The 24,639-nt window shown below is 44.4% G+C and overlaps 1 protein-coding gene across 2 annotated transcripts in view; it reads right to left on the bottom strand.

Moving 5' to 3' along the window:
* PHF12 (PHD finger protein 12) overlaps positions 1-24,639 on the bottom strand; it is a 375,664-nt gene that overhangs the window by 161,069 nt on the left and 189,956 nt on the right. For both annotated transcript variants that reach the window (XM_086955134.1, XM_086955135.1), the window contains exons 6-7: positions 2,006-2,138; positions 1,261-1,425 (exon numbers count right to left, since the gene is read on the bottom strand). In XM_086955134.1, the coding sequence (XP_086811260.1) occupies positions 1,261-1,425; positions 2,006-2,138 (298 nt within the window). The remainder of the gene's footprint in view (positions 1-1,260; positions 1,426-2,005; positions 2,139-24,639) is intronic.

The following is a 24,639-nucleotide window of genomic DNA, read 5'->3' as shown; positions in this document are numbered from 1 at the left end:
GGTGGTACTCAAGAAAGGAATCAGGATTTTTTTGGTTTCTCTGAAACTAGGGAGAAAACAAAAAAATGTGAATTCATCAGAAGTTCTGAAATGAAGTAGCTCCTTGAATTTTAGTGGAAGAACACAAGTCATCCAGTTAAAAGGATGTTCAAGGGGCTATGCTCCAGGGGAGGGAACAATACAAGGGGAAGGAAAATTATTTATAAAGATGCAGGCAAAGGAGAATAATGAGGAAGCCATCCAGTTGTGGCTAACCCAAAGCCCACTGTTAAATCTGTTAAGTGCTGGCAGTGCCCACAAAAAATAACTAAAAGCTAGATCTGTAGGCAGACCTGAAAAAGTGAACAATTGAACTAGTTGAGTTTTCTTTTTTTTTTTTAAACAGCCACTAGAAGGCAGCAATATATTTTTGGCACCGAAGCCAAACAATTTCTCCTGGGGAAAGGAGCAGGAAAATGTGTTTGATACAAAAGCAGTGTAAGTGACGTTCATCAAAGATGCTGTTGAGATATTCAGATCATCAATGATCCTTCAAGGTCTCAGCCAGAAGTTTCCAAACTATGAATAAATCTCCACCCCGGTGCTCTGATAGAACACATTAAGCACACATTCAATTAGTACTTACAGATCAATATTCATACAAGCAAATGTAGAACAGTTACAAAAATGTAAACAATTGCAGCCATTTACTGGGCGTTGTAGAACTCTTATCAGGATTGTACTCAACATTTAGATGATTTGTGCAACAACTAGAGGTGCTCCTCTCGCCAGCAACCCAGAAACCTTCATACAGTTAGCCACCTGAATTACCCCAGCAATTTTCCGGGGATAAATGTATGTACAAAAAGCTCTTCCTCATTTGCAAACTAAATGATTCAGTGGTCCCACCAACAAATCTACCCATGAAAAGCAAGTGAAAAGAAGTAACCTATGTTTTTGCACAGCTGTACTGCAAGTGCTCAATAAATCACCAAACTGCAAAAACTAGTGTATATTTGTGCAACAAAAAGCAGGAAGAAAAATAGGTTGGTTTGACTCTTCTCTCCATCTACACTACATCAATCTGCTCTGATCAACAACCAGCAAAATTATAGGAGATTCAACAAAGTTAAAAGGTAAAGCGTTTTAAAAAAAGGCCAAAGACAACACTAGGAATTCGAAGATGAACTGATCTTGCACAATAGTGCAGTAGTGAAAGGTTAGAGGTTACATCATTGAGTGTCCTGTTCTCAACCTAAACCCTCCCTTGCCCTCATGTACCTTCAAGGTTTTCTTCTTGACGGACTGCAGGAGCCTGCGGTTGGGAGGATACTTTTTATGGATTCGGTTCAGGAAGTCCACTTTAACCACGTGCTGGGATATGGTGTCCTGAAACCGATCGAACACCTGGCATCGGTTGCTGAGGGTCATGTTCTTCTGATTTAGCTGAATGTGGTGAGAAAATAAAGAGTGCACAGAAAAACAATGCATATTTACCTCAGCTGTAAGTAGATTAACAATGAATGAGTTTATTAATCGGTGTCAGTATGCAATAACCCCAGAGAGGACCCTATGAAGTCCACTGTGACTTAAGGTCTGCCACTATCCACAAAACAAATATGTTATGGCACTGTGATGGATCCAATGTAATCTCATGAGAGGCCATTTATTTAAAAATATAAGGAATAAACTGTGTGAAGTTGTTATGCATGCTAGTCTTACGAGTCCTGCAAACTGCTATCCTATCAAGATCAGCTGCTGTACAAACTTCCCCTCACTACCAGACATTATACCCTTTAAGGATCTAGATAACAGAACGTAATCCATCTTGTCGTTAGCCTACATGCAAGACTGCCAACAAGATCCCCAGTCACAACAATCACATCATGATAGAGAGCAATTAGGATGCAGCAGGCATCAGATCATTTCACAGGACACAACTACCTATAGACAAGAATAAGAATTTTGCTTTATTCAACCCTTCCCCAAACAGCCAGCCCAAACACTTCTACCGAATAATTCTTACCACAACATGCTCAATGTGGTTGGGACACATCCAGCGGCCTGTTGGCATGGCAGTAAGAGGTGGGTCCAAGCAGTCCATGTGGAAGAGAAGTGGGCAGTAATCACATTGCACTAATGGGGCCACCCGGCAACTCCTACAAGGGAGAACAAGTCCTGTCACTGCAAAGCCCAAGAACCAAACACTGTGTAACCACTGTGCAATATCTACAGGTGGAACATTAAGGACTAAATTAAAATGCAAATACATTCACTAGATTGAATAGCTCTATTACATGAAATGAGGATAAATACTTTAGTGTGTTATGGCAGACACAGGACAGCAAGCTGTTTTTGCAGACTGATAAACATCGGTGCTTTGCAAACGTAAGTTCTGATGAACATAATTCTGCTAGAGCCCGATGCGGTCAGTGACACACAAGCCTGACTATAACTTAAATCCACCAGAAAACAGCTCAGTCAGGTCATTAAGTTCCAGCTACTACATATGAATAAATTACTTACGCATTACTACAGTTGTCCAGTGTCCGTATATTACAAGGACTTCTCCATCTCAGGCATGAAATCCTATGTACATTTTTCATAGGACTGTTAAAAACTGAAATGTCATTTTATGTAGTTTAGCCACCTGAATATTTGGAGTTTGATTGCCAAATGAGGTGCATAGGTTTAAACAACTTTGGTGGCCATCTTCAGAGGTTTGAGTACAAGGGTGCCACAATTATATTGCCCCACAGAGGTGAAAGAGGGTTGCGTGTGAATTTATCAACGCCGCAGGAATGTAGCTCACAATTAATTTATTTGGCATTGAACCTTTCATAAATTCATATGATTTGATTAAGAGAAGTCACTTAACCACAAAACCACTTTACAATCTTTAAAGATGTCCAAATGTCCATGCAAAGAATTTAAGAGCCATGCCGCCAGGCTCAGGGAAGCGGGAATTGGTTCTGCTCCCGAGTCAGAATGAATGGTTGAACACAATTTATAGAAGTTGAAGATCGAAATGGACATGTGTTACTACTACTGTCTGGTCCATGCTTCATTCCTTAGAGTCATTGTGCAACACTATCTTTACATCTTCAATAGGACACCGGAAATCAATGATATAAAGAAGAAGGGCTGTCAATTGCAGCCCAATATGACTGACCAGGGAATCAAAAAGACACTCCCTAATGATTCCTGCTATTAATAACTAGTGGTGAAAGCTTAGTATGTGGTTATCTGGGCTGTGGCAAACTGAACTATTCCTTGTGGGAATGCCATTTGAGTCTATTCACAGTTGGTTGCTACAACCTCTGACAATTGAGACGGTTTATCACCACCAGCTCTGTCCGCAGCTTGAGAAAACTACAGGTGCAGTCTCCCTCAGCACATTGCTACCAGAGAAACTGGTGCAGTGACACAAGCTACCTTTCAGATAAAGGTAGTATCACGTTGGTCAATCGATTACGCTGCTGAAATTGTGCGCTCTGCCACAACCTTTGGAGGAGATGTCTCATCAGCAAGACAATACAGAGCTTCGAGTTCCTACACTGCCAATACAAGAAACTATTGTGTGGAGCACTTTGTGGGTTTCACTAAGACCAAGAAAGGCAAAGTGATGTAAAACAGGTCTATAACGACGTATATAGTCTTCTGCGCTAAAAATGTGCTAAGCACTAGCCAAGAAGGACCCTACAGAATACCTGTGGGTTTATTCCACTAGGACCAAGGCGCCTATGTTGGCACTGAAAGGATGTGCCAGTTCCAGACATCTTCCAAGCTCTGTGTCAGTGCAGACATTCAGGAAACACTACTACCTTGACAGCCAGGTCGCCTGCTTCGTCCTGAAAGTCTTCCTGACGAGCCCATTCCTCAGACTCTCTACTTTTGGAAGGTACTGAAGTGGCACCTATTCCAAAAGTGAGGAATATGTAGGTAGAACAAAATGGTCAGACTTTTAGGTGTTTCTTTTACAGCATAAATAATTATGGATTCTCATGCGGTGCATTAGTCCTCTAACTAGTGGCTGGTCCCTGAATATTCCTTTCTGTAGTCTTTTTAGGTCGAAGCCTTCTATACAGGGCATGCGTTGTCTGTTGAGACGTTTTGTTAGCGTACAGTGGGCTTAAAAGTCAGCCCACTGCTTACCATTGGTTGCTTAATTGCAATCTCATTTGCTTGCTTCCTATCGTTAGCGTGTGGGCTTTCCTTACTCTTCCTGTGTTTATCCCTCCCCTAGTGCATGGGCACATTACTGTGCCGATTTTTCAGGTGCTACTTTTTTCTTTTTGTTTAGGTACTCTATGAGAGTGCATGTGTTTTCCAGCTGACTCCTTTCTGTGCTAACCTCTTCCTCCACCGTGTGTGTTGCTTTTTCTTTGGCTGCGTGCTTGTCTTCCGCTGCTTCAATGATGTGCTTGCCCTAATTGCACTCGCTCATTTATTTCCCCCTTTCTATGGGCATCCTTCCCCGTGCAGTCAATGTTGCTTCCCACACCCATGCCCTCGGTGTTTCTTTCCTAACCACCACTCTTGTGTTTTCCCTCACCCACTTGTATTGCTTTTTTTAGTTTGCTGATCTAACTCCGATCGACAAATCGAAAGGAAAAAAACTACTCATTTTGAGGGCGCTCATGCTTAGTGCCTACAAAATGATGCAAATAGCTGAGCACTGATCTTGTAGCGGTATATATATATATATATATATATATATATATATATATATATATATATATATATATATATATATATATATATATAGATATATATCTTTGAGCTTCATATAGCGTGCACTAGACCCAAGGGCAACTTTCTACCTTGGGAGGTGAGTCTGAAGGAGTGCACGCTATCAAACAGGCGTTTTCATACCTTCTGTCCTACCTGGGCTTCTCCATTCGCCTGCAAATCCACACGTGATCTTTTTGTAAGGTGTAAATGGATGATCATGTAGCTGCCATATATATGTCATTAATGGAAGTGTGAAGCACTTTCTGGGGTTCAGGAAGACCAAAAAAGGCAAAACAGGTCTATAGCAACATGTACTGTCTTCTGCGCTAAATATATGCTACGCACTAGCCAAGAAGAAACCCCCAGAAGACTTGTGGGTTTATTCCACTAGGACCAAGTTGCCTATGTTGGCACTGGCAAGGAGGTGCCAGTTCCAAACATCAACCAAGCTGTGTGTCAGTGTAAACATTCAGGAAACACTACTACCTTGACAGCCAGGTCTCCTGCTTCGTCCTGCTAGTTTTCCTGATGAATCCACTCCCCAGACTCTCTACCTTTGGAAGGTAATGAAGTGGCATCTATTCCAAAGGTGAGGAATCCGTAGTTAGAACAAAGTGGTCAGACCTTTAGGAGTAGTTTTACAGCTTAAATAATTCTGGATTCTCATGCTGTGCATTATTTTGCCAACTAGTGGCTGGTTCCGGAATAAGCCTTTCTGTAGTCTTTTTAGGTCGAAGCCTTCTATACAGAGCATGCGCTGTCTGTTGAGAGACGTACTGTTAGCGTACAGTGGGCTTAAGAGTCAGCCCACTGCTTACAATTGGTTGGCTTAATTGCAATCTAATTTGCTTGTTTCTTGCTTGTATTGCTTTTTTTATTTTGCTGATCTAACTTAGATCGACAAATCGAAAGAAAAACAGCAGTCATTTTTAGGGAGCTCAAGCTTAGTGCCTACAAAATGATGCAAACAGCTGAGCACGGATCTTGTAGCAATATTTATTAATCTTTGCACTTTATGTAGCGGGCATTAGACCCGAGGGCATCTTTCTACCTTGGGAGGTTGAGTTTAAATGAGCGCATGCTAGCAAACAGATGTTTTAAAACCTTCTGTCCTGTCTGTGCTTCTCTATTCGCCTGAAAATCCACTCATCTGCGTTTTGTTAAGGTGTATATAGATCATGTAGCTGCCATATATACGTCATTAATGGAAGTGGCTGCTGAAAAGACAAGCATTGCCCCTCTTTTTTCCTGGTGGACTGGCCAATCTGTTTCTCCTGTAATGCCATTCCAGCTTTATTGTAGCAGGTCTGGATTGTCTGTACTATAAATCTTGCAATGATCCATTTGGACACAGGTGAGCCTATGTTTGCGGGTGTATAGAAAATAAAGAGACTGCTTCCTTTTTCATCCAGTTTGCTTCCTGCAGGTACTACAGGACTGTCCTCTGTACAGCCTGTGTGTGCAATCCCCTTTCAGCATAAGTCTTTGGCTGCTGAAAGAACCTGAGCAGCTGAATGGACTGATTAACGTGGAAGTGTGTGATGACTTTGTGAAAGAACTGTACCACCATGTGCTTGTGTATCCATAAAAGGGTTCATGAAATGTCAGCGCTTACAGTTCCCTGACCCAGAGTTGTCAATCAATCAATCAATCAAGACTTGTGAAAAGAGGCTAGCCACCTGAGAGGGTATCTAGGCGCTATGAACCTTGCTGCATAGGGAGTGCTCAGTTAAATAGTTAAACAGCCAGGTCTTGAGCCATATGCTGAGATCCAGGTGAGAGGGTGAGATCCAGAGGTGAAGGTGGAGGTCATTTCAGGATTTTGATGTAGGTAGGAGAAGGAGCGATCTCCGCTGTTGCTTCACCGGATAAAAGGGGTATGAGCAAGGGTGGCGGCGCGCAGGTGTCTGTAGGGTTGGTGGAAGTTCAGGCGGTGGTTGATGTATGCTGGTCCTTGGTTGTCCAGTGCTTTGTAGGTGTGGATAAGCCTCTTGAACTGACACCTCTTCTGAATAGGTAGCTAGTTGAGGTTCTTGAGTTGTGAGGCGATGTGAGTACGCTTTGGGAGATCGAGGAGAAGTCTAGCTGCTGAATTAAGTATAGTCTGTAGTCTGTTCAGGTGATACGAGGTGATTCTTGCATAGAGGATGCTGGTCCAGTAGGCTGGTGACTAGATTTGAGAGGCAGTTTGCCTGGTGTTGAAGGGGAGCAATTTCAAGATCTTACTGACCAGGCGAAGAATGAGGAAGCAGGCGGAAGAGAAAGTGTGGATCTGGCTTTTCATGGTGAGCTTGCTGTCCAGAATGATCGGGCCTGGTCAGTCTAGGTGTAAGAGGGTCCTAGTTCAGAAGGCCACCAGGAGTCATTCCACAGGGAGGTGCTGTTCTCAAATATCAGTACTTCCGTTTTATCTGTGTTGAGTTTCAGGTAATTGTCTTTCATCCAGTCGGCGATGCACGTGATGAGTCTGCAGATGTTGGTCAACATTGGGGAGGGGTCTTCTGATAGCAAGAGAATGAGCTGGGTGCCGTAGGATATGATGTTTAGTACATGGGTTCTGACGATGTTGCCCAAGAGGGTTAGTAGGTGTTGAAAAGTGTGGGGCTGAGGAACGAGCCTTGAGGGATGGTGCACATGATGTTCTTAGGTTCCGATGTGAAGGGAGGAAGGCAGATTCTATGGGATCTTCCAGTGAGGCAGAAAGGCAATACATTTGCGTACATCTGAGGATTCCAATGTGGTGAAGTCTCTTGATAAGGGTGTGGTGGGCTACGGTGTCAAAAGCTGCTGAAAGGTCAAGGAGGATCAAGGCCAACCATTTCTCCACTATCAAAAAAGGTTTCTAATATAGTCTGTGGCAGCGATCAGAGCGGTTTCGGTGCTGTGGTTGGTGCAGAATCCGGACTGGAAGGTGTCCAGAAGATTGTTGTTCTCCAGGTATTCCCCGTGTAGGCGGTTAATGACCTTTTGGAAGACTTTAATGGGAAAGTGGAGCAAAGAGATATGACAGTAGTTCTTGAGTTTGCTTGGGTCAGCGGACGGTTTCTTGAAGAGGTTATTGACCTCTGGGCGCTTTCATTCTTTGGAGAAACTGGCTATGGTGATGGATGTGTTGAAGATGGCGGTGAGCTCATTGGCTATTGTCTTGTTCTTGAGGTTGAAGATGTGGCGGGGCCAGGGGTTCATGGGTGCCCCTGAGTGGGTGGAATTCATGATGGCCGTGGAGTTCTGTGTGTTGAGCTGGTCCCAGGTGGTTAGCCGGTAGTTGGGGTTATCATCTGTGGGACCGAGGGGGCTAAGAATGTCTGCGCCAGGCAACGAATGTCGATATCGGTGGGTTAGGGTACAGAGGTTTTGTAGATGTTGTCCAGTGTCTGTATATTACATAGACTTCTCCAGCTCCGGCATGAAAGCCTATGTACATTTTTCATAGGACTGTTAAAAACTGAAATGTCATTTAATGTAGTTTAGCCACATGAATATTTGGGGTTTGTTTGCCAAATGAGGTGCATAGGCTTAAACAACTCTGGTGGCATCTTCTGAGTTCTGAGTACAAGTGTGCCACGATTATTTTGTCCCATAGTGGATGAAAGAGGGTTGCATGTGGATGGTGGAAATCTTGTCGTGGAAAAAGTCTGTCAGGGTGGTGTAGTGTTCCTGGGAAAGGGTGATCATGGTGGTGGCTATGGAGTTGGAGAATTCCGACGATAAATAGTTCATTGATGCGGTTAGAGCTTTGCAAGGGTGCTCCTTTTTGTCTCTTTGAGGAGTTGGTAGAATTGGTTGAGGGATGTGGAGCATGAAGCTCTGTATGTGGTCTCTTTGCGTATACGTCATTTCCTTTCAAGTCGCTTGAAGTTGTGTTTAGTGAGTCTCAGTTCTGTGGTTTACCAGCTGGCATGTTTGGAGGATCTACTGAATTTGGTGGGTTTGACAAGGGCAGCTCCATTGGTGCACTCAGTGATACAGGTGGAGAAGTTCTTGATCGCATGTTCTAGGTTGGTTGAAGTGTCTGGGTGGAAGGTGTGGAGGGCGCCTGTTCACTGTCTCACCGCTACTTTGTTCCAGCTTCAGTGAGATGCTGGGTGGCTTGGTGGCATTGATGGGGGTGGGGGCGAAAGGTGTCTTGTGATGGTGAAGTGAACAATACCAACTGGTGGCCAAGAGAAGCTGGAGAATGCCCACAGGTAGTAAAAAAGGTAAAAAACCTTGGTTTCTTCCTGGATGAAAAGCTTACCATGGGAACACAGGTGAATAGTCTAGCATCAACCAGTTTCTTCCTTTTGAAAACTCTAAGGAAGATTTTCCCTTTCATTCCAGTGACACTTCAAAAGACAGTAATGGCCGCTCTCTTTCTGTCCAGACTGGACTATTGTAATACCATGCTTCTAGGCATTGAAAAGTACCAGCTGAAAAAGCTCTAGTCTGTACAAAATGCAGCCATACGAACGGTTCTTAAGCTACCTTACAGGCATCCCACCACAACGGGCAGGCGAGCACTCCATTGGCTTACTGTCCAGGAAAGGATCGAATTCAAGGCCCTCTGCTTAGTGCATAAAGCCTTGTATGGTGGCGGCTCAGTGGATAGCCAGAAACTGTTACTGTCATATGCTCCACCACGTGAACTTAGATCTTCTAGGCTTGGTTTCATATGTGTCCCAAAGTTTAGGCTAGCGAGATTGGGTGGACGACGGCTAACCTACCAGGCAGCTCTACTATGGAACAAGTTGCCGCTCCACCTAAGAATACAGCTTAGTCATATTCACTTCAGGAAAGAGCTTAAAACTTATCTTTTCAATGCTGGCTAAATTATTAGGTTTCTCGACTATGGCTTAACTGCACACCCCAGCGCCAAGACGCCTCGGCAATAGAGCGCTATATAAGCATTTATAACATAGCATAATAGTGTGGTCTGTCCAGGTGAGGTTGGTGACATGGCTGTACTTTACTCTATCGCTGGGCGTGAAGATGGGGTCGAGTTTTTCCCCTGCGATGTGTGTGGAGTTTGTGACCAGTTGGGTGAGGCCGATATTGTTCATGCTTAGGAGGAGGTTGCCGGCGTCTGTTTCGTAGAGGCGAAAGTTAAAGTCTCTGAAAAAGATGTAGTGTTTGGAGTCAATGGCAAGCGTAGTGATGAATTCAATGATGGTGCGCAGAAGCTGGAACATTGTCCTAAAGGTCTGAAGGCGAGGCTGACTGATGGTGGTTTTGCCACTGTTTTGGAAATTGAAGTTGAGGTCTTTAATGATCGGGTGGCGTCTTCTGCGGTGGTGGTGCGATGGATGGTTTCCACCATCCATGCGATTCCACCTAGGTGTGGGAGGCTCTCGACCAGGGGTCCAGAAACATGCCGGAGGGTAGCAGCTGGCGAGCAGCCACTTAGCCAGGACACTAGCGTTAGGTCGTTTTTCAGGGGGAACCCCATAAATGTCCTCTGAGGGTGTTTTATATTAAATCCAACACTGGCATCAGTGTGGGTTTAATGGGCTGAGGAGTTTAATACTAAACTCTTCAGTCTTCAGTAAAGCCATCCTGGAGCTGTGGAGTTTGGGGTGCCAAACTCCCAGCCCATGGTTTTAAAAGGTTTCACTGCACTTCCAATACCTGTGAATTGCACAGGTACTGTAGGGGCCCAGGGCTCGTGACACTGTGCAATGACGCTGAACATCCTGTGATTCTGAGCAAATCACTTAATCTCCCCGTGCCTAACAAAAATAGATGTGTCCTCATGTAACTCAACTGTGCTATGTAAAGTGCTCTGATACACAATACCTTCGGGTCAATTTCGCACTATATAAAACTTTCGCACTATATAAACTGTTGAAAAAAACAAAAAAACTACAAAATTAACATATTGGTTCCATTTTGCCATGTACCAACCACTTTCTTGTACTTGGTCTTCTGGCTTTCCCTAGGTCTACAATGTTTCTCTGTGGGACACCAAGGTGTCCGAATTGTAAGTCGTCAGGAGCCAAGCTGCTAGTTTGAGGTTGGCGGACTTTGGGGAGCATAATTGTTAGCTGGTCTTATGATGGAGGATTTTTTTTAATTGCAACTGGCAAGTTCTCCACTACGTCCGAGTACCACGTCTGTCTTGCCCACTGTGGTGTTATCAAGATTAGCATCATGGGCGACTGCTTCCATAAACTCATCACCAATGGTAATAAAGGTATTAGGGGAAAAAAATAAGTTACTTACCTGTACACTGTGATTCTCCAGTATTTATATCTTTTATAGATTCACATGCTTCAATCATTCCCAGTCGTCATGGTGGGAGTCCCACGGTAACAGTAGAAATAGTAGTACTGAAAACATTACATAGACAGCCATAGAGAGAAAATTCAATTGAACACTATCAACCTCATTTTATAACATCCAATGCTCAGCCAATGACAGCAGAGCAGCAGAGACCGCAGAGTAACCCTCTCCACAGTCACCACACCTCAGATTTCAAGCACAAGTGTGCAATACAGATATTATATATATGTTCTGAGGTAGAATTGTGAGCCTAACAGGAGAGGAGGGCAGGTCGCACGTGAATCTATGAAAGATATCAATACTGGAGAACCAGTGTACAGGTAAGTAACAGTTTTCTTTCTCCAGTATTGTATCTTTTATAGATTCACATGCTTGAATCTGATTAAAGAGCAGTATATCTATATATGAATAGAAGAAACAATGAAGGCGAACAATCTCACCATGACAGTTTTTGAAAATCATACAGATAAAACCAGAATTCTCTTAATACAGGTAGAAATAACCAACAAAAAGATTACACAAGAATAAACACCATAAGTAGATAAAGAAATCAGGATGGTTATAAGCCACCTACATTGGGCAAAGAGATGACGAAGAGTTGCTTGTCCCACAGCTAAATCTGCCTTACACCAACCATCTAGGTAGTAATGCTTTGTGAACGTGTGCGTCCTCGCGAAGTTGCTGCCCTGCATGTCAAGGAGAGAAGCCCCCGCAAACAGGGCTGAAGTTGCACCCTTTCTCGTCGAACAGGTCTGCACTCTTGGAGGCAATGGATGTCCAGCATTCCTATGGCTGAAAATAGCTGTGGTGACCCACGAGCAATACTGTCCCTAGTAAGGGCGAGTGACCCTTCCTGGGTGCAGACTAAGAAACCAGAAGCTGAGAAGACTTTAGAAAGGATTTTGTCCATAGCAGGAAAAATTTCAAACAGCGTTTTATGTCCAGAGAATGGAGAGATTTTTCTGCCGCAGAGGACGGATTTGGAAAAAATTTAGGCAGAATGATAGGCTGGTGGAGGTGATAAGATAATGGTACTTTAGGTATGAAAGACGGATTTGTACGCAGAATAACTATCTGCTAAAAATTGAAGAAATGGTTCCTTTGTAGAAAATGCCTGGATCGCGTGGATCCGTCTGGCTGACATAATGGACAAGAGAAAGGCCACCTTCCAGGAGAAAAATTTTAAGTCACATTTGTGTACAGGTTCAAATGGAGAACTCATTAGTTGTGACAAGACCTATTTAGTTGACTTAGCTCTGGAGGAGGATTTCACTGCTAGGTAGGTCCTGAATAGGCCTTTTAGAAATTCCTTAAGTTTATGAGATCACAATGAAGATTGATCCAGACGTTGTCTGTATCTAGAAATCACAGCAAGGTGGATCTTAATGGACGAATGTGAGAGTCCTGCCGTAGCTAGGTGTAAGAGAATGTAAAGAATGAACACTGCACCACACACAGAACCTTTTCCACTTTGCAGACTAACATTTGAAGGAGCTCGAGAATTTAATACAATTTTGTAATCATTGGGTATGTTCAAACTCTCAAATTCAATGAAGTGAGGAGCCAAGCAGATAAGTGAAGAGAAATAATTTGAGGATGAATCACTTACCCCATGTGCATGTAAAGAAGATCCTCCGTTGTAGGAAAGAGAATCGGAGTGCACTCTGATAGGCGAAGAAGCTCTGTGTATCAAAATTGCCTTGCCCACCCGGAAGCAATAAGAATTATGCGGCACAGCTCCAGTTTTATTTTTTGGAGCACTCGAGGAATGCGAGGAAGCAGGGGAAAGGCATAGGCAAATTTTCCTGTCCAGGAGAAGAGAAAAGCGTCTCCCCACGATCCCGGCAGAGGAGTCCTGCTTGCGTAAAAGGTGCACTTTTTGTTTAGATACACAGCGAATAAATCTATTGCTGGAAAGCCCCAAGACCGGAAGACCATCTACAACATCTGGTCGATGATCTCCCATTCATGGCACTGTTTGGACACCTTGCGGAGAGAATCGGTCCACTGATTATGGACTACTGGCATGTGCTCCACTCGTAGTGAAATTTGGTTGAGCCATTCCCAAATCTCTTGTTCTTGTACAGAGAGAGCCTGAGCTTGGGTGCCACCCTGTTTCTGGACATAAAACATGGGGGTGGTGTTGTCCGACCGGACGAGAACTGGAGACTCCCGAATCCTAGGCAAGAATGTCTTTAGGCCAAAGAACACCACTCTTAACTCTAGAAGGTTTATGTGGCATTTCGACTCCTGTTTTGACCATTTTCTGTGCACTTGTAGCTCAAGGAGGTGAGCTCCCCAGCCCTCCATGGACGCATCCGATGTCATCACAAACTAAGGAGATGAGTGAATCAAGGACATGCCCAGAGTCATGTTCTCCTCGATCTACCACCAAGACATTGCAGTTTTCATATCCGTCGAGATTTTGAATCCTGTCGTGGGCGCATACGAGGCGGCAATTTGGAATTAGTTGAATGCATCAGGACATCATCCCCAGCATAGATTTGTACTTTGACAGAAACTGACCGGTTTGATGATAGAAGACTTGTCATTCCCTGGAAGCGCAAGATTCTTTCGAGAGTTGGAAAGGCTTTGCCGAGATTTGTATCAATGCGAGCACCTAGGAAAGTCAGAGAATTGGAATGAATGAGAGAGGACTTTTCCAGACTGAGGTGGAGACCCAGAGACTTAAAGATTCCGGCAAGTTTGAGTAGAGTTCTTGGCTGCCTGAAATTAACCTATCGTCCAGGTAGGGGAATACCTGGTGGCCTGAGCATCTCAGAAATGCAGCTATCGGTGCCATGCCTTTGGTGAAGAATCTGGGGGCCGACTTCAAACCGAAGGAAAGCACTCTGAATTGATAATGGCACCCTGCCACTTTGAACCTGAGCGATCTTCGATGCTTGGGGTAAACGGGGATGTGAAAATAATCATCAAGAAGCTCAAGAGATGACAGATAATCCCTTTTTTCCATAAGATGATGTCCTGCAGAGACAACATCTTGAAAGATTGGTTTTTGATGAATTTGTTCAGTAACCGGAGGTCCAAGACCTGTCTCCATTTTCCTGTCTTTTTTAAGATTAAGAAGAAGTGGGAATAAAACCTATGATTGTGTTGACGTAAGGGTACCTTTTCTATGGCCCGTATTTAAAGAAGAATTTGCATTTCCCTCTTGAGATCTGGCAGATGACTAAGTAGTACCATCGGTCGAGGAGAGGTGGTTGGAGGATACTGAACAAACTCTAGGGCAGGACTGTGACGGAAGACATCCAAAACTCATTTGTCAGACGAGATGGATGTCCAATTTTTAATTTTTTGGAGTAGGCTGGTTCAAATTGATGTGGGACTGTAGTGGCGGGGGCCTGGACAAACTTATTGCCTCTTGTTAGAATCCTGTAGTCTTCCAGCAGATTGCTGCCTTTTACGACCGATGGGTCACAAACAGGACAATGCTGTGTCGGACCTGTAAGGTTGGTTGTACGCCTGATAGGATGTTTAAGGGTAATGTTGGAACCGCTGTTGGAACTGCGGTCTGGATACGTACTGCCCTCGAACTCTGCCACGAAAGGACTGGAAACTACATTGTTGTAGCGTTGCCTGGGATTTAGCCAAGTCTGTGTCCTTTTTTATAGATTGAAGGGCTTCATCCAAATAGGCATTCACTGTCAAAAGGCATATCTAGCAACTTAGGCTGAACCTCAGGACAGAAGCTAGTTGCCTTGAGCCACCATGATGCCTCAACAACGCTGCTCCTGCCATTTGCCGGAAGAAAGTCGAAAAGTTATCCGTTGCAATCTCCATCATCTCAGTGGAAGCTTTTTCCCCTTCCGATAAGATATCCCTTGCTTCCTTTATTTTATCTTCGGGAAGATGTTTTAGGAGCGTAGAGCTGTCCGACCACATCTGTTGGTCGTACCTGCCCAGAATGGCCAGAGCGTTGGAGGCTCTTACAGAAGTGGCTGCCAGGGCGGCAAACCTCTTCCCTATGTTGTCCAGCCAACATACTTCTTTATTCGGAGGTGCAGAATATTGAGATGCCAGATTTTGAGCTCTTCTTTCAGAAGCATGCATGATCACTGAATCCAGTCTAGGGTGAGCGATGAGGCATGTGTGTGAATTATCTGGGGCTTTGTACTTTTTATACAGCTTCGGGACTACTACTGGAACGGAAGCTGGTGTCTGCATCAGTTTTAGATCTTCCTGCCATTAGTAATCCACTATGTAAATCCATATTTGTAAAGCACTAATTACTCACCCTTATGGGTCTCAAGGCCCTGGGGGCCGTGATGGAAAATTAAGTGAGCTATTGCCCAGAGTCACATGGTGCTGAGCTGCCGCCGGAGCCAGGGATTGAACCCTGAACCCTAAAGTCAGCTGCCCTGGCCACTGCACCACACCATGGGAATTGTCCTAATGGATCGTTGAGTGCCTAACTTAAAGTCATAAAAGTTTTTTAACTGGCATGGGTAGATCAAAGCGCCTCGAGGCACGTTCTAAAAGGACATGAAAGCTCCCAATGTCAGCAGGGGGAGAGTCTGCAGGAGGAGGGATAGGAGATGAAGGTGCCGGAACTATGTAATCATCCCATTCTTCCTGGGTGTCATCATCAGAGTGCATCTCTACTGCCTCCATCTGTTGTTGGTTCACGTTTTGTGAATCATCAGGAACAACAATAGGAGGAGACAAAACCTTTTCCCTCACAGGTCTAGGAGTTACTTGTCCTGCGTGTTCCACAGGGGCCTGCTGAGGAGGTGGAGGATGTTGCGGAGCATTTGCCTCAGGAGAGCGCCTATAGTAGTCATTTAGCATGTGATGTAAGTCTGTTACCAATGACACTAGAACGTTAATAGATGGTTCCCCAATATGGCGCGGATCCTATTTCTCATAGGGATAACGATCTTGGAAAGATGCTGGCTCCTGAAGGGTAGCCAAGTCAGTGAAAGAATACTCTCCTGCAAGGTATGAGGATGGATTAATGTCCTCCAAGTCCTCATCATCAAAGTCCTGACATTTGGCTTTTAGCTGGTAAGAACTATATGCAGGCCAAACGTGCTGTCATCCTCAGACTCCTGGAAGTCAAGCCAACATGTAGGTGGCAGCAGAGACATTTTTGAATAATCCTGAACCTTAGAAAGTCAAATGGATTTTTTCTCCTGTTAACTGTACCATCGACGGGCCTGTCGACAGTACCGTCGACAAAGACACCACCACCATCGGCGGAAAGGAGTGGTCGACGGAGAAATTCTAGCCGGAGGAAGGCTAGTCGACGATCTCGTCGTGGGAGATAGTCCCATCGCCAGGGTTAACTGCAGTCCCGTCGACGCAGCGGCCACCGACGTAGTGACAGTCGACATTGTCGCCGTAGAAGCCGCAGATGGAATCACCTCAGGTCTAACAGAAATAGCTCTAGTGGACGACGCCATCGACGGACAAGAATATCTCTCACAGGTGTTATAGAAGCAGAAACTGGAGCAGAAGATTCTTTTAGAGCTCCCTCTACCTGCTTTCTGTGGCGTTGCTCTTCAGATTTTTCCTGTTCCTGTGATTTCGATCACTTGGAGTTCCCTTGGTAACAAGAGGAGCTACCTTCTTTTCCTGGAGGAAGAGTGGTGCTTTTCCTCGGTGTCGGAACCAGATTCAGAAACTGCCTTTTTCTTCGGGAGCCTAAGGAGCAGTCTTCCTTCCCTATCCATGAGGGTTTTGGCCGAGAAGGTGCGGCAGTATTTGCATTCCCTGGACTTACGGTCAGGGTAGAGGCAATAGAGACATTGCTTGTGGGGATCTTCTGAGAAAAGTCTACATTTGCCACCAGACTTGCAGGACCTAAACAACCCTTTTTTATCTGGCATTATGAAAGTCACAGAAAGAAATAACGAGCTGAAAGCTGGAGGTCAAAAGTTGAAAAAAGCCAACAGTCACTGAGCAGAGCTCAGAGCTACACCGAATCACACAACTTGCAGTAAGAAATCTGAGGTGTGGTGGCTCTGTGGAGAGGGTTACTCTGAGATCTTTGCTGTGATTGGCTAAACTTTGGATGTTATAAAATGTGGTTGATAGAGTGCTTTCTCTCTATGGAGGTCTATGTAATGTTTTCAGTACTACTATTTCTACTGTTACCATGGGTCTCCCACCATGACGACGGGGAAGATTCAAGCATGTGAATCTATAAAAGATACAATACTGGAGAAATCGTGAGCATATTTCCATAACCAGCCTATCGACAGAATTACCATCTGACGGACGGGAACCTGCATATATTTTTTGGTGCTGCAAACAGCTCTATGTCCGGTCTACCCGATTTTTAAAGCGCCACTTGCAGTACTTGATGTTTGAGCAGCCATTCCTGTAATACACTTTACCTGCTTAGTCTGTCAGCTTTTACGTTTTGTACTCCTGCCCGATACACTGCCACAAGGGTTGACCCATCTGGACTACACAAATCATTTTGTCCCTCCCTGCTTGTTGAAGTAGAAAATGGCAGATGTGTAGTTGTATGGTTCGGAACAGTTTTCCCTTTTAGCTGGGAGTGATAGGTCTTTGGTGTTAGGAAGTAGGTCTCGTGTTCCAACAATTGTACGTCCTTTACCAATTCCATCGAGCTCCATAGCCCTTCATGTTAATGTCCCCCCCAGTGCGCTCCCCCAACCAGTGTCATACACATCCTTGGTGATGGTCACTGAGGGAGAAGTAGAAGAGTTTGCCTATAGTGATGTCCAACCACTGTACCTTCTTCTGCAACCCCTGTGTAACACCCACTAGTTCTTCACCACTCCAGTGATCTGGGACTACTTGCTCTGTAACCAATTCCTGGATGAGGCAGGTGTGTAACTTGGCAAATAGAATCAGAGGTATACAGGGTGCAGCCATCATGTCCCTAAATTTCATTACAGTTCTTACTGTCAGAGTAACCTTGGTGGTGCAGGTAAATTTAAGCTCAAAAAGGCAGGAAACACTTAAGCACTGGTAATGCTTTTGCCTCTTTTGAGTTTATTATTGTACGCATAAGCACCTTTTCTTGCCCTGGAACTGGGTATGATTTTTTCCAGATTCATGGTTAACCTTGTTCTCTGAAGTGTTAGCATCACTGCATGAAAGTTCTTCTGGCATTGTTCTTGGGAACTTACCATTACCAACCAGTTGTCCAGTTAGAGGTTTACATGCATTCTCATTCTTCTTAAGTAGATGGCTACTATGTCAAGACACTTTGTGAAGAACCTGGGTGAGGACTTTATCCTAAAAGTAATACTCTGAACTGGGAAAGTACCTCTTGTCCACAACTAATCTGAAGAACTCCTTGTGCCTGTGGTTCACTGGTATGTGCAGACAGGCGTTCTGCAGGTCTACGGCGGCCATGTAGCCTCCCTTCTTCAGAAGAGGTATGACTTCTTTCAGTATGGTCATTTCAAACCACTTAGCATTTATGTATACATTTAACAGTCTGAGAGCTAGAATCAGTAGTTCGATCTGACCTGGTATTGGGACTTGAAAGCACCAATTATACCCTACGGTTGATCTCTCTTTTAGGGACTTTTCTATAGCTTGATTAAACAGGAATTCTTGCTGCAAGTGAGGCAAACCTTCCTTGCTGTGATTGTTTGATCTTGGCGACACTGTTGGTGTTTTTTTTGCACATCTCAACATAATAGCCATGTAGTATAATGTTCAGGATCTACTCCTCTGCAGTGACTGCCTCCAATTCTAAGAGGAATGCCTGTATTTTGCCCCCCCCCCCCTCCCAACTGGTGTAGGGGACAAAGTTGAGTGAGTCACATTGCTGAGGACGCTGCACCCTTCAACGTCTGTCCTCTTCCCTGCGCTCTACCACAAAGAATGTCACTGGGGAACTGTTGCCTGTGAACTGAGGGGGAGGTGATTGGCTGAAAAACGTCCCAGGTGAAACCACAATGCCCCAACTGCTTTGCTGCTATATTTGCTTAATCTATTGCAGTGCCTCATCCACTGCCAGGCTGAGCAGACGTCCACATATGAATGGCAAATTTACGATTGAGGCCTGTACTTCTGGCCTAAACTCCCCCTCAAGACTCGGAGATAAGTGTGTCTCCAAAATGTTGTCCCTATACACATTTGCCCAACTGCAGTATCTGCAGCATCTAGGGCCTAACTGAGGTATGTTTTAGAGATCATCTTCCCCTGCTGGATGACTGTATTGGCCCTCTTTTTGTGCTCTGAGGGGAGAAGCTACATGAGATCTTAATTCTACTCCCACCGCTGGTGGCCATCGCTTTTGAAGAGTGTGCTAGAGTTTTCACTTCTCCACTTATTGGCTGTTGCCCACTATTTTCATGCCCGCCATTTCCACCCTTTTACTTTCTGTGGCCCAGGGGCACTGGGGTTTTTCTCTGCCTGACTGTAACCAAGATAACCAAGTCAACCACTGCATTGCCATTCCTGAAAAGAGTGATTATATTTTCTATTTGAGGAGTCCCTACTTGCAAGGACACAATCTCGTGAAATGCACCCTTTCTTTGGTCAAGGAAGCTTGGGAGCATTGAAAGATACAAATTCTTCTTTAGGGTCTGCATGGTGGTTTGTTGATGGATACCATACTACGTTTCTTCTTAAGTTGCAGACAGTAGGTTTCTGCAGCCCGTTTTATGAAGTTCTATACTGATAGGTTGCCTGGCTGTGATTGACTACTTCACTCCCGCCTCCGGCTAGCCAAGATCAATGTTTTGCCAGCCCTCCATTTGTGTGCCCTGTTCTTCAAAAGGGAGCAGTCCTTCTCCTCATAGATCTCCTCCTGTTCCTCATTGTGTGGTTCTGGTGTAGTCTGACATTTGAGCTTCCTGTGCTCTTCAACAGGTTTGGATCCTGCAGCCTTGTTGAGATTCAAAACCATTTCAGCAATTCATCAAAGTCCTTTTTCTACTGCCACAAAGCAGCCATTTTGATTATGAGTTGAGGTTTCTTTCGCTCAATCTCAAGTGTCTGGTGATCGGCTTAGAGTGTCGGCGTCTACATCCTCTTCAGAATCAGTGGCTCCTAATCTTTCAGCTCCTTTTCCCTCAACCTGTCCAGATCGCCTTTCAGCGTCCAAGTGTCATCAGAGGATTTACTTCCTTCGGTGTCCTCAATCTTGGACCTGAGCACTCTGTATGCTTTTGTCCCTCTTCAGTAGCAGAGTGCTTCAACACATGACTTCCAGTCCAGTGATGTTGCCTTGGTCCCCGTGCGTGTGTGAACTATTTAATGCTAGCATGTGTTCAAGCTCCCATCTTTTCAACCCTTCTAGTCTATGACACTTCCTTTGGTGTCATAGCCCTCTCCCTGCTCCAACTCTGTTTCCTCCTCATCTGGTGTCCTTGCATGAACTCGGATTCTGCTGTGACTGCATCATCACGTTGTCTGCCCATCTTTGTCCCGCCCCGATTTTAGTTCTTAGCTGGACCTCTTTTTTTAATAAAAACTGTTTATTCTTAATGAGGACCAAGTCGTAATTCAAAAATACAAAATTATAAAACTGACCATTTCATACAACTCATTTGCCGTATTCAGACCTCATTGAAATATCACAATCAAACATTCCAAGAAAGAAAAAAAAAAAGATCACATATATATATACATATATATATATATATATATATATATATATATATATATATATATATATATATATATATATATATATATATATATATATATATATATATATATATATATATAGATACATACCTTTCTGCCTATCTCGGTTGTCCCCTCTAAAACAGACACAAATTCCCTCTGCTTCCTTAAGGGCACCTACCCTTTGGACATATAGTTCGTGTTTCCCAACCCGGTTAATTTTTAATATCCAGCTTTGTCATATGATGGCGGGACCAGAGATTTCTACCTTTGTAGAATTAATGATTTGACTACTAATGACCCAATATAAAAGAGTTGTTGTTTTAACGTAACAGAGCAATTCAAGGGCAAGATCCCAAATAATGCCCCATGCAGATCAGGTTCAATTTGAACTGGTAATTTTTCGCTTAAAAAAACATGTTACTCCAAAAATGAAATCGTTTAGGACAGAGAAAAAGTAAATGCACCCAATACTCTCAAGAGTACCTCTTCGAAAACAGCTAGCTGATGAGGATGGATACATCTGGAACAAGCAATGAGGAGCAGAATATAGAGTCCATTTTAAGTAAAAAGCCATACACTTAAAAATTGGCTCCAAGCACAGCCTTATAGGTCATAAGATTGTATCTCCCCCACCTTGCATAATCCATCCTTCTTTCAGTATATTGAGCAAGTGAGGAAAAAGCTGCCAAAGCAGTAGATTCATTGAGATACAGGTATAGAATGTGTTACCAACTGCCTTTTCCTATGAATTTGTCAGAAAAATGAGCTTTACTGAAGTGTTCCTTGACTGCACTGTACGCCTGGACATAAGTCTGAATGTGTTCCTGGATTGGGAGACCGCTACCTAACCCCAGGTTTTCCGTTGCCCTACTAATAGAAATTTACCTAGAGTACAATACCTAGCCTTCACTCATTTCTTCATAGCGCTGTACTGAAGGGATAAGCCTATTAATCCATATTTGTTCAAAGGTGTCAAAGCATGAGTCAGGGGAAGTGGCATTCTTCTTGAAGCTGCCTAAATCTTCTAGGTATAATATGCAAACGTTTGTAAGGAGAGAATTTGGGCTGCTTTGGAATCTTGAGAAAACTGGTATCTGAACGCCATATTCCCACAGCATCTGCTGAAGATAAAAACGACTCGAAGAGGGTTCCCCCACATTGCCCGATTGAGCCAATCAAGAAAGGCAGCTTGATGTTAATTGCGCACACAGGGACGTTCTAGACCACCATCCGCTACCGAAAGCTGTAACGTCAGTAATTTAGTGTGTTTTTTTTCCCTTGCCATAAAAATTGTCACATCAATTGGTCGACATCCACAAACAAACATCTGTAATGCAATAGGTCTCACATTTGCGAGAGTTAAAGCTATTGGTGTTGTAAATGACAATGTATTTTCTGACTACCTACTTCCAGGGCCTATGCCGGAACCACGACTTCATTGCCTCATTGAGTCCCAGCTCTCCCCACCTCTTCGTTAATCAGGGAGCAGAGGATGCTGGTGGGTAGACAGCTCAGTCATTAAGGGTAACTGCTGCAGAGGTATGCACCTCGAGATCGTAAGACACAATAATTATAGCTCAGTGTGTTAATGCACCGACACTGCTATGTGTGTGAAGCATGCAGGACTGCAGGGAGGGTCCAGAGCCCGTGACTTAGCACAGGGAGCAATGGAATCAGTACATAGAGTCGTAATTTAGAGTGGACTCCGTGTCATGACATACATCGTATCCAGTTTGGTGATTTTGTGAGATGACGTACTCTGGGAGTTGTATTGGAATGTTTACACGGACCATGCTATTTAGCAGGTATTTGTCAGAGAAAAGGGTTGCGCTGATAACTGTATCCCTACAGATATAGAGTAGAGTAGACTCTAAGCAGGTGCCAAGATCAGAACAGAGTATGGCAGCTTAAAGGGTCAATGTGCTTGCAGAGGGGTTTTAAACTATGTGCCTTCAAACACATTTTGAATGCAGATTAAAACAGGCCAATGGGTTAACATTTTGCCTAAATCAAAGAAGCCTGTGAATCACAGGCTTCAAATCTAGTAAGGTAGTGCAGGGGGTGAATGCACCAGCTGTGCATATTCGTATTACAAAAGTGGTAAATGTAGGACTGTGACCCAACATATGCTGCACAGATCTGTGTGTAGTCACAACACTGACAAACGTGTCCTGATGGAGAGCACTGCACTAACACGCAAGCATGCGCCGAGGATGCTAAGGGCTACCACGGGGTCCAGTGCAGTGAGCACGCGAAATAGCCCCTGTGGCAGCAGCTGATGCAATGTCTTCCAGCCCAGCCCACTCTTCCCTTGATCTGGGGTTGAGATAATAGCCGGAGAGGCTGGGCTTGGTCAGATCCAGTTTTAAACACTCTTTTTAGAAGGCTTTCTCAGTTTTGGTGGGTTTTGAGAAACATCTCCCAGGACAGCTATACATTGAAGGTGCAGGAAGAGATGGGGGACTAGAACAGAAACTTCGAAGAAGAGTAGAGAAAAAAAAATACATTGCACGACCACAGAGGAGAACTGAAAGAGAAAAGGAGGACCGCAGGAAACCACAGGAACAGAAAGAGACATTGTCAAAGTCAGCAAGTCAAGCAGCCGCCTGCTGAAATATAAAGCATTGCAAAAAACACAGTTGATGGACAGAATGTAGAACAATGTCATACATTCACCCCAGTACAAGGATCTGGGCCTAAATCCATCGTTTTTTTGCACTCCACACCACCCTGGGTTAGACCCTGGCTATATGCAAATCAGCTCTGACCCTGTGCCCCATGGGAACAGTCCAGCCCGAACTACCAAGACATGGCTTGGTAGTTCGGACTGGACTGTTCCCATGAGGCACAGGGTCAGAGCTGATTTGCATATAGCCAGTGTCTAACCCAGGGTGGTGTGGAGTGCAAAAAAACGATGGATTTAGGCCCAGATCCTTGTACTGTGGTGAATGTGTGACATTGTTCTACATTCTGTCCATCAACTGTGTTTTTTGCAATTTTCACCCCGAGTGTGCTGGGTATACTCAGACGTGAGTCCCAGGCTCTCCACACCACTGGAGTCAAGCTATCCAGGCTGATGAAGGCTGATAGCCAGAAACCGGTCCTTGGATGCTTGATTCCGGTCTGGGAAGGACATGGCTTGGTAGTTCGGACTGGACTGTTCCCATGAGGCACAGGGTCAGAGCTGATTTGCATATAGCCAGTGTCTAACCCAGGGTGGTGTGGAGTGCAAAAAAAACGATGGATTTAGGCCCAGATCCTTGTACTGGGGTGAATGTATGACATTGTTCTACATTCTGTTCATCAACTGTGTTTTTTGCAATTTTCACCCCGAGTGTGCTGGGTATACTCCGACGTGAGTCCCAGGCTCTCCACACCACTGGAGTCAAGCTATCCAGGCTGATGAAGGCTGATAGCCAGAAACCGGTCCTTGGATGCTTGATTCCGGTCTGGGAAAGACATGGCTTGGTAGTTCGGACTGGACTGTTCCCATGAGGCACAGGGTCAGAGCTGATTTGCATATAGCGTGTAACAGTGTCTAACCCAGGGTGGTGTGGAGTGCAAAAAAACGATGGATTTAGGCCCAGATCCTTGTACTGGGGTGAATGTATGACATTGTTCTACATTCTGTCCATCAACTGTGTTTTTTGAAATATAAAGCATGGCACCCATGTTGCTAATGCTGAAAGTTTAGCCCGCGGAAGAGGCGGCAATGAGGAGCAAGCTGCCTAAAAAAGAATGGAAGGGGCGGAGCCGCTAAAGTTAAAGCGTGCAGTGCTTGTAGTAATCTGAAGGGAGAGTTCATCTTCTACCCTGAAGCTCCAGGTTAGATTTTTACACATTCTATTACCATATGGACGAGTCTCCAGTGGTTGTTTTTTTGCTGAAAAAATATTCACACGGGGGTTCTACCTGAGTTCCTTGGTGTACTTGGTATTCTATTACTGTTTCTCTGCTTTCAAGTTTTCCCCTCCATAATCCGTTTATTAAACTCCATGATTATCCTGGAGCTACTCAGTCTTGCTTCTGGACCCAATGGTCGAAAAAATAATTTGAAGATGACAACCATGCAGAGAGGATTTT

This window comes from Lissotriton vulgaris, chromosome 2_1, assembly GCF_964263255.1.
Source record: "Lissotriton vulgaris chromosome 2_1, aLisVul1.2, whole genome shotgun sequence".
In the NCBI taxonomy this organism is placed as follows: Eukaryota; Metazoa; Chordata; class Amphibia; order Caudata; family Salamandridae; genus Lissotriton; species Lissotriton vulgaris.
This window is presented reverse-complemented; position numbering and strand designations above follow the sequence as displayed.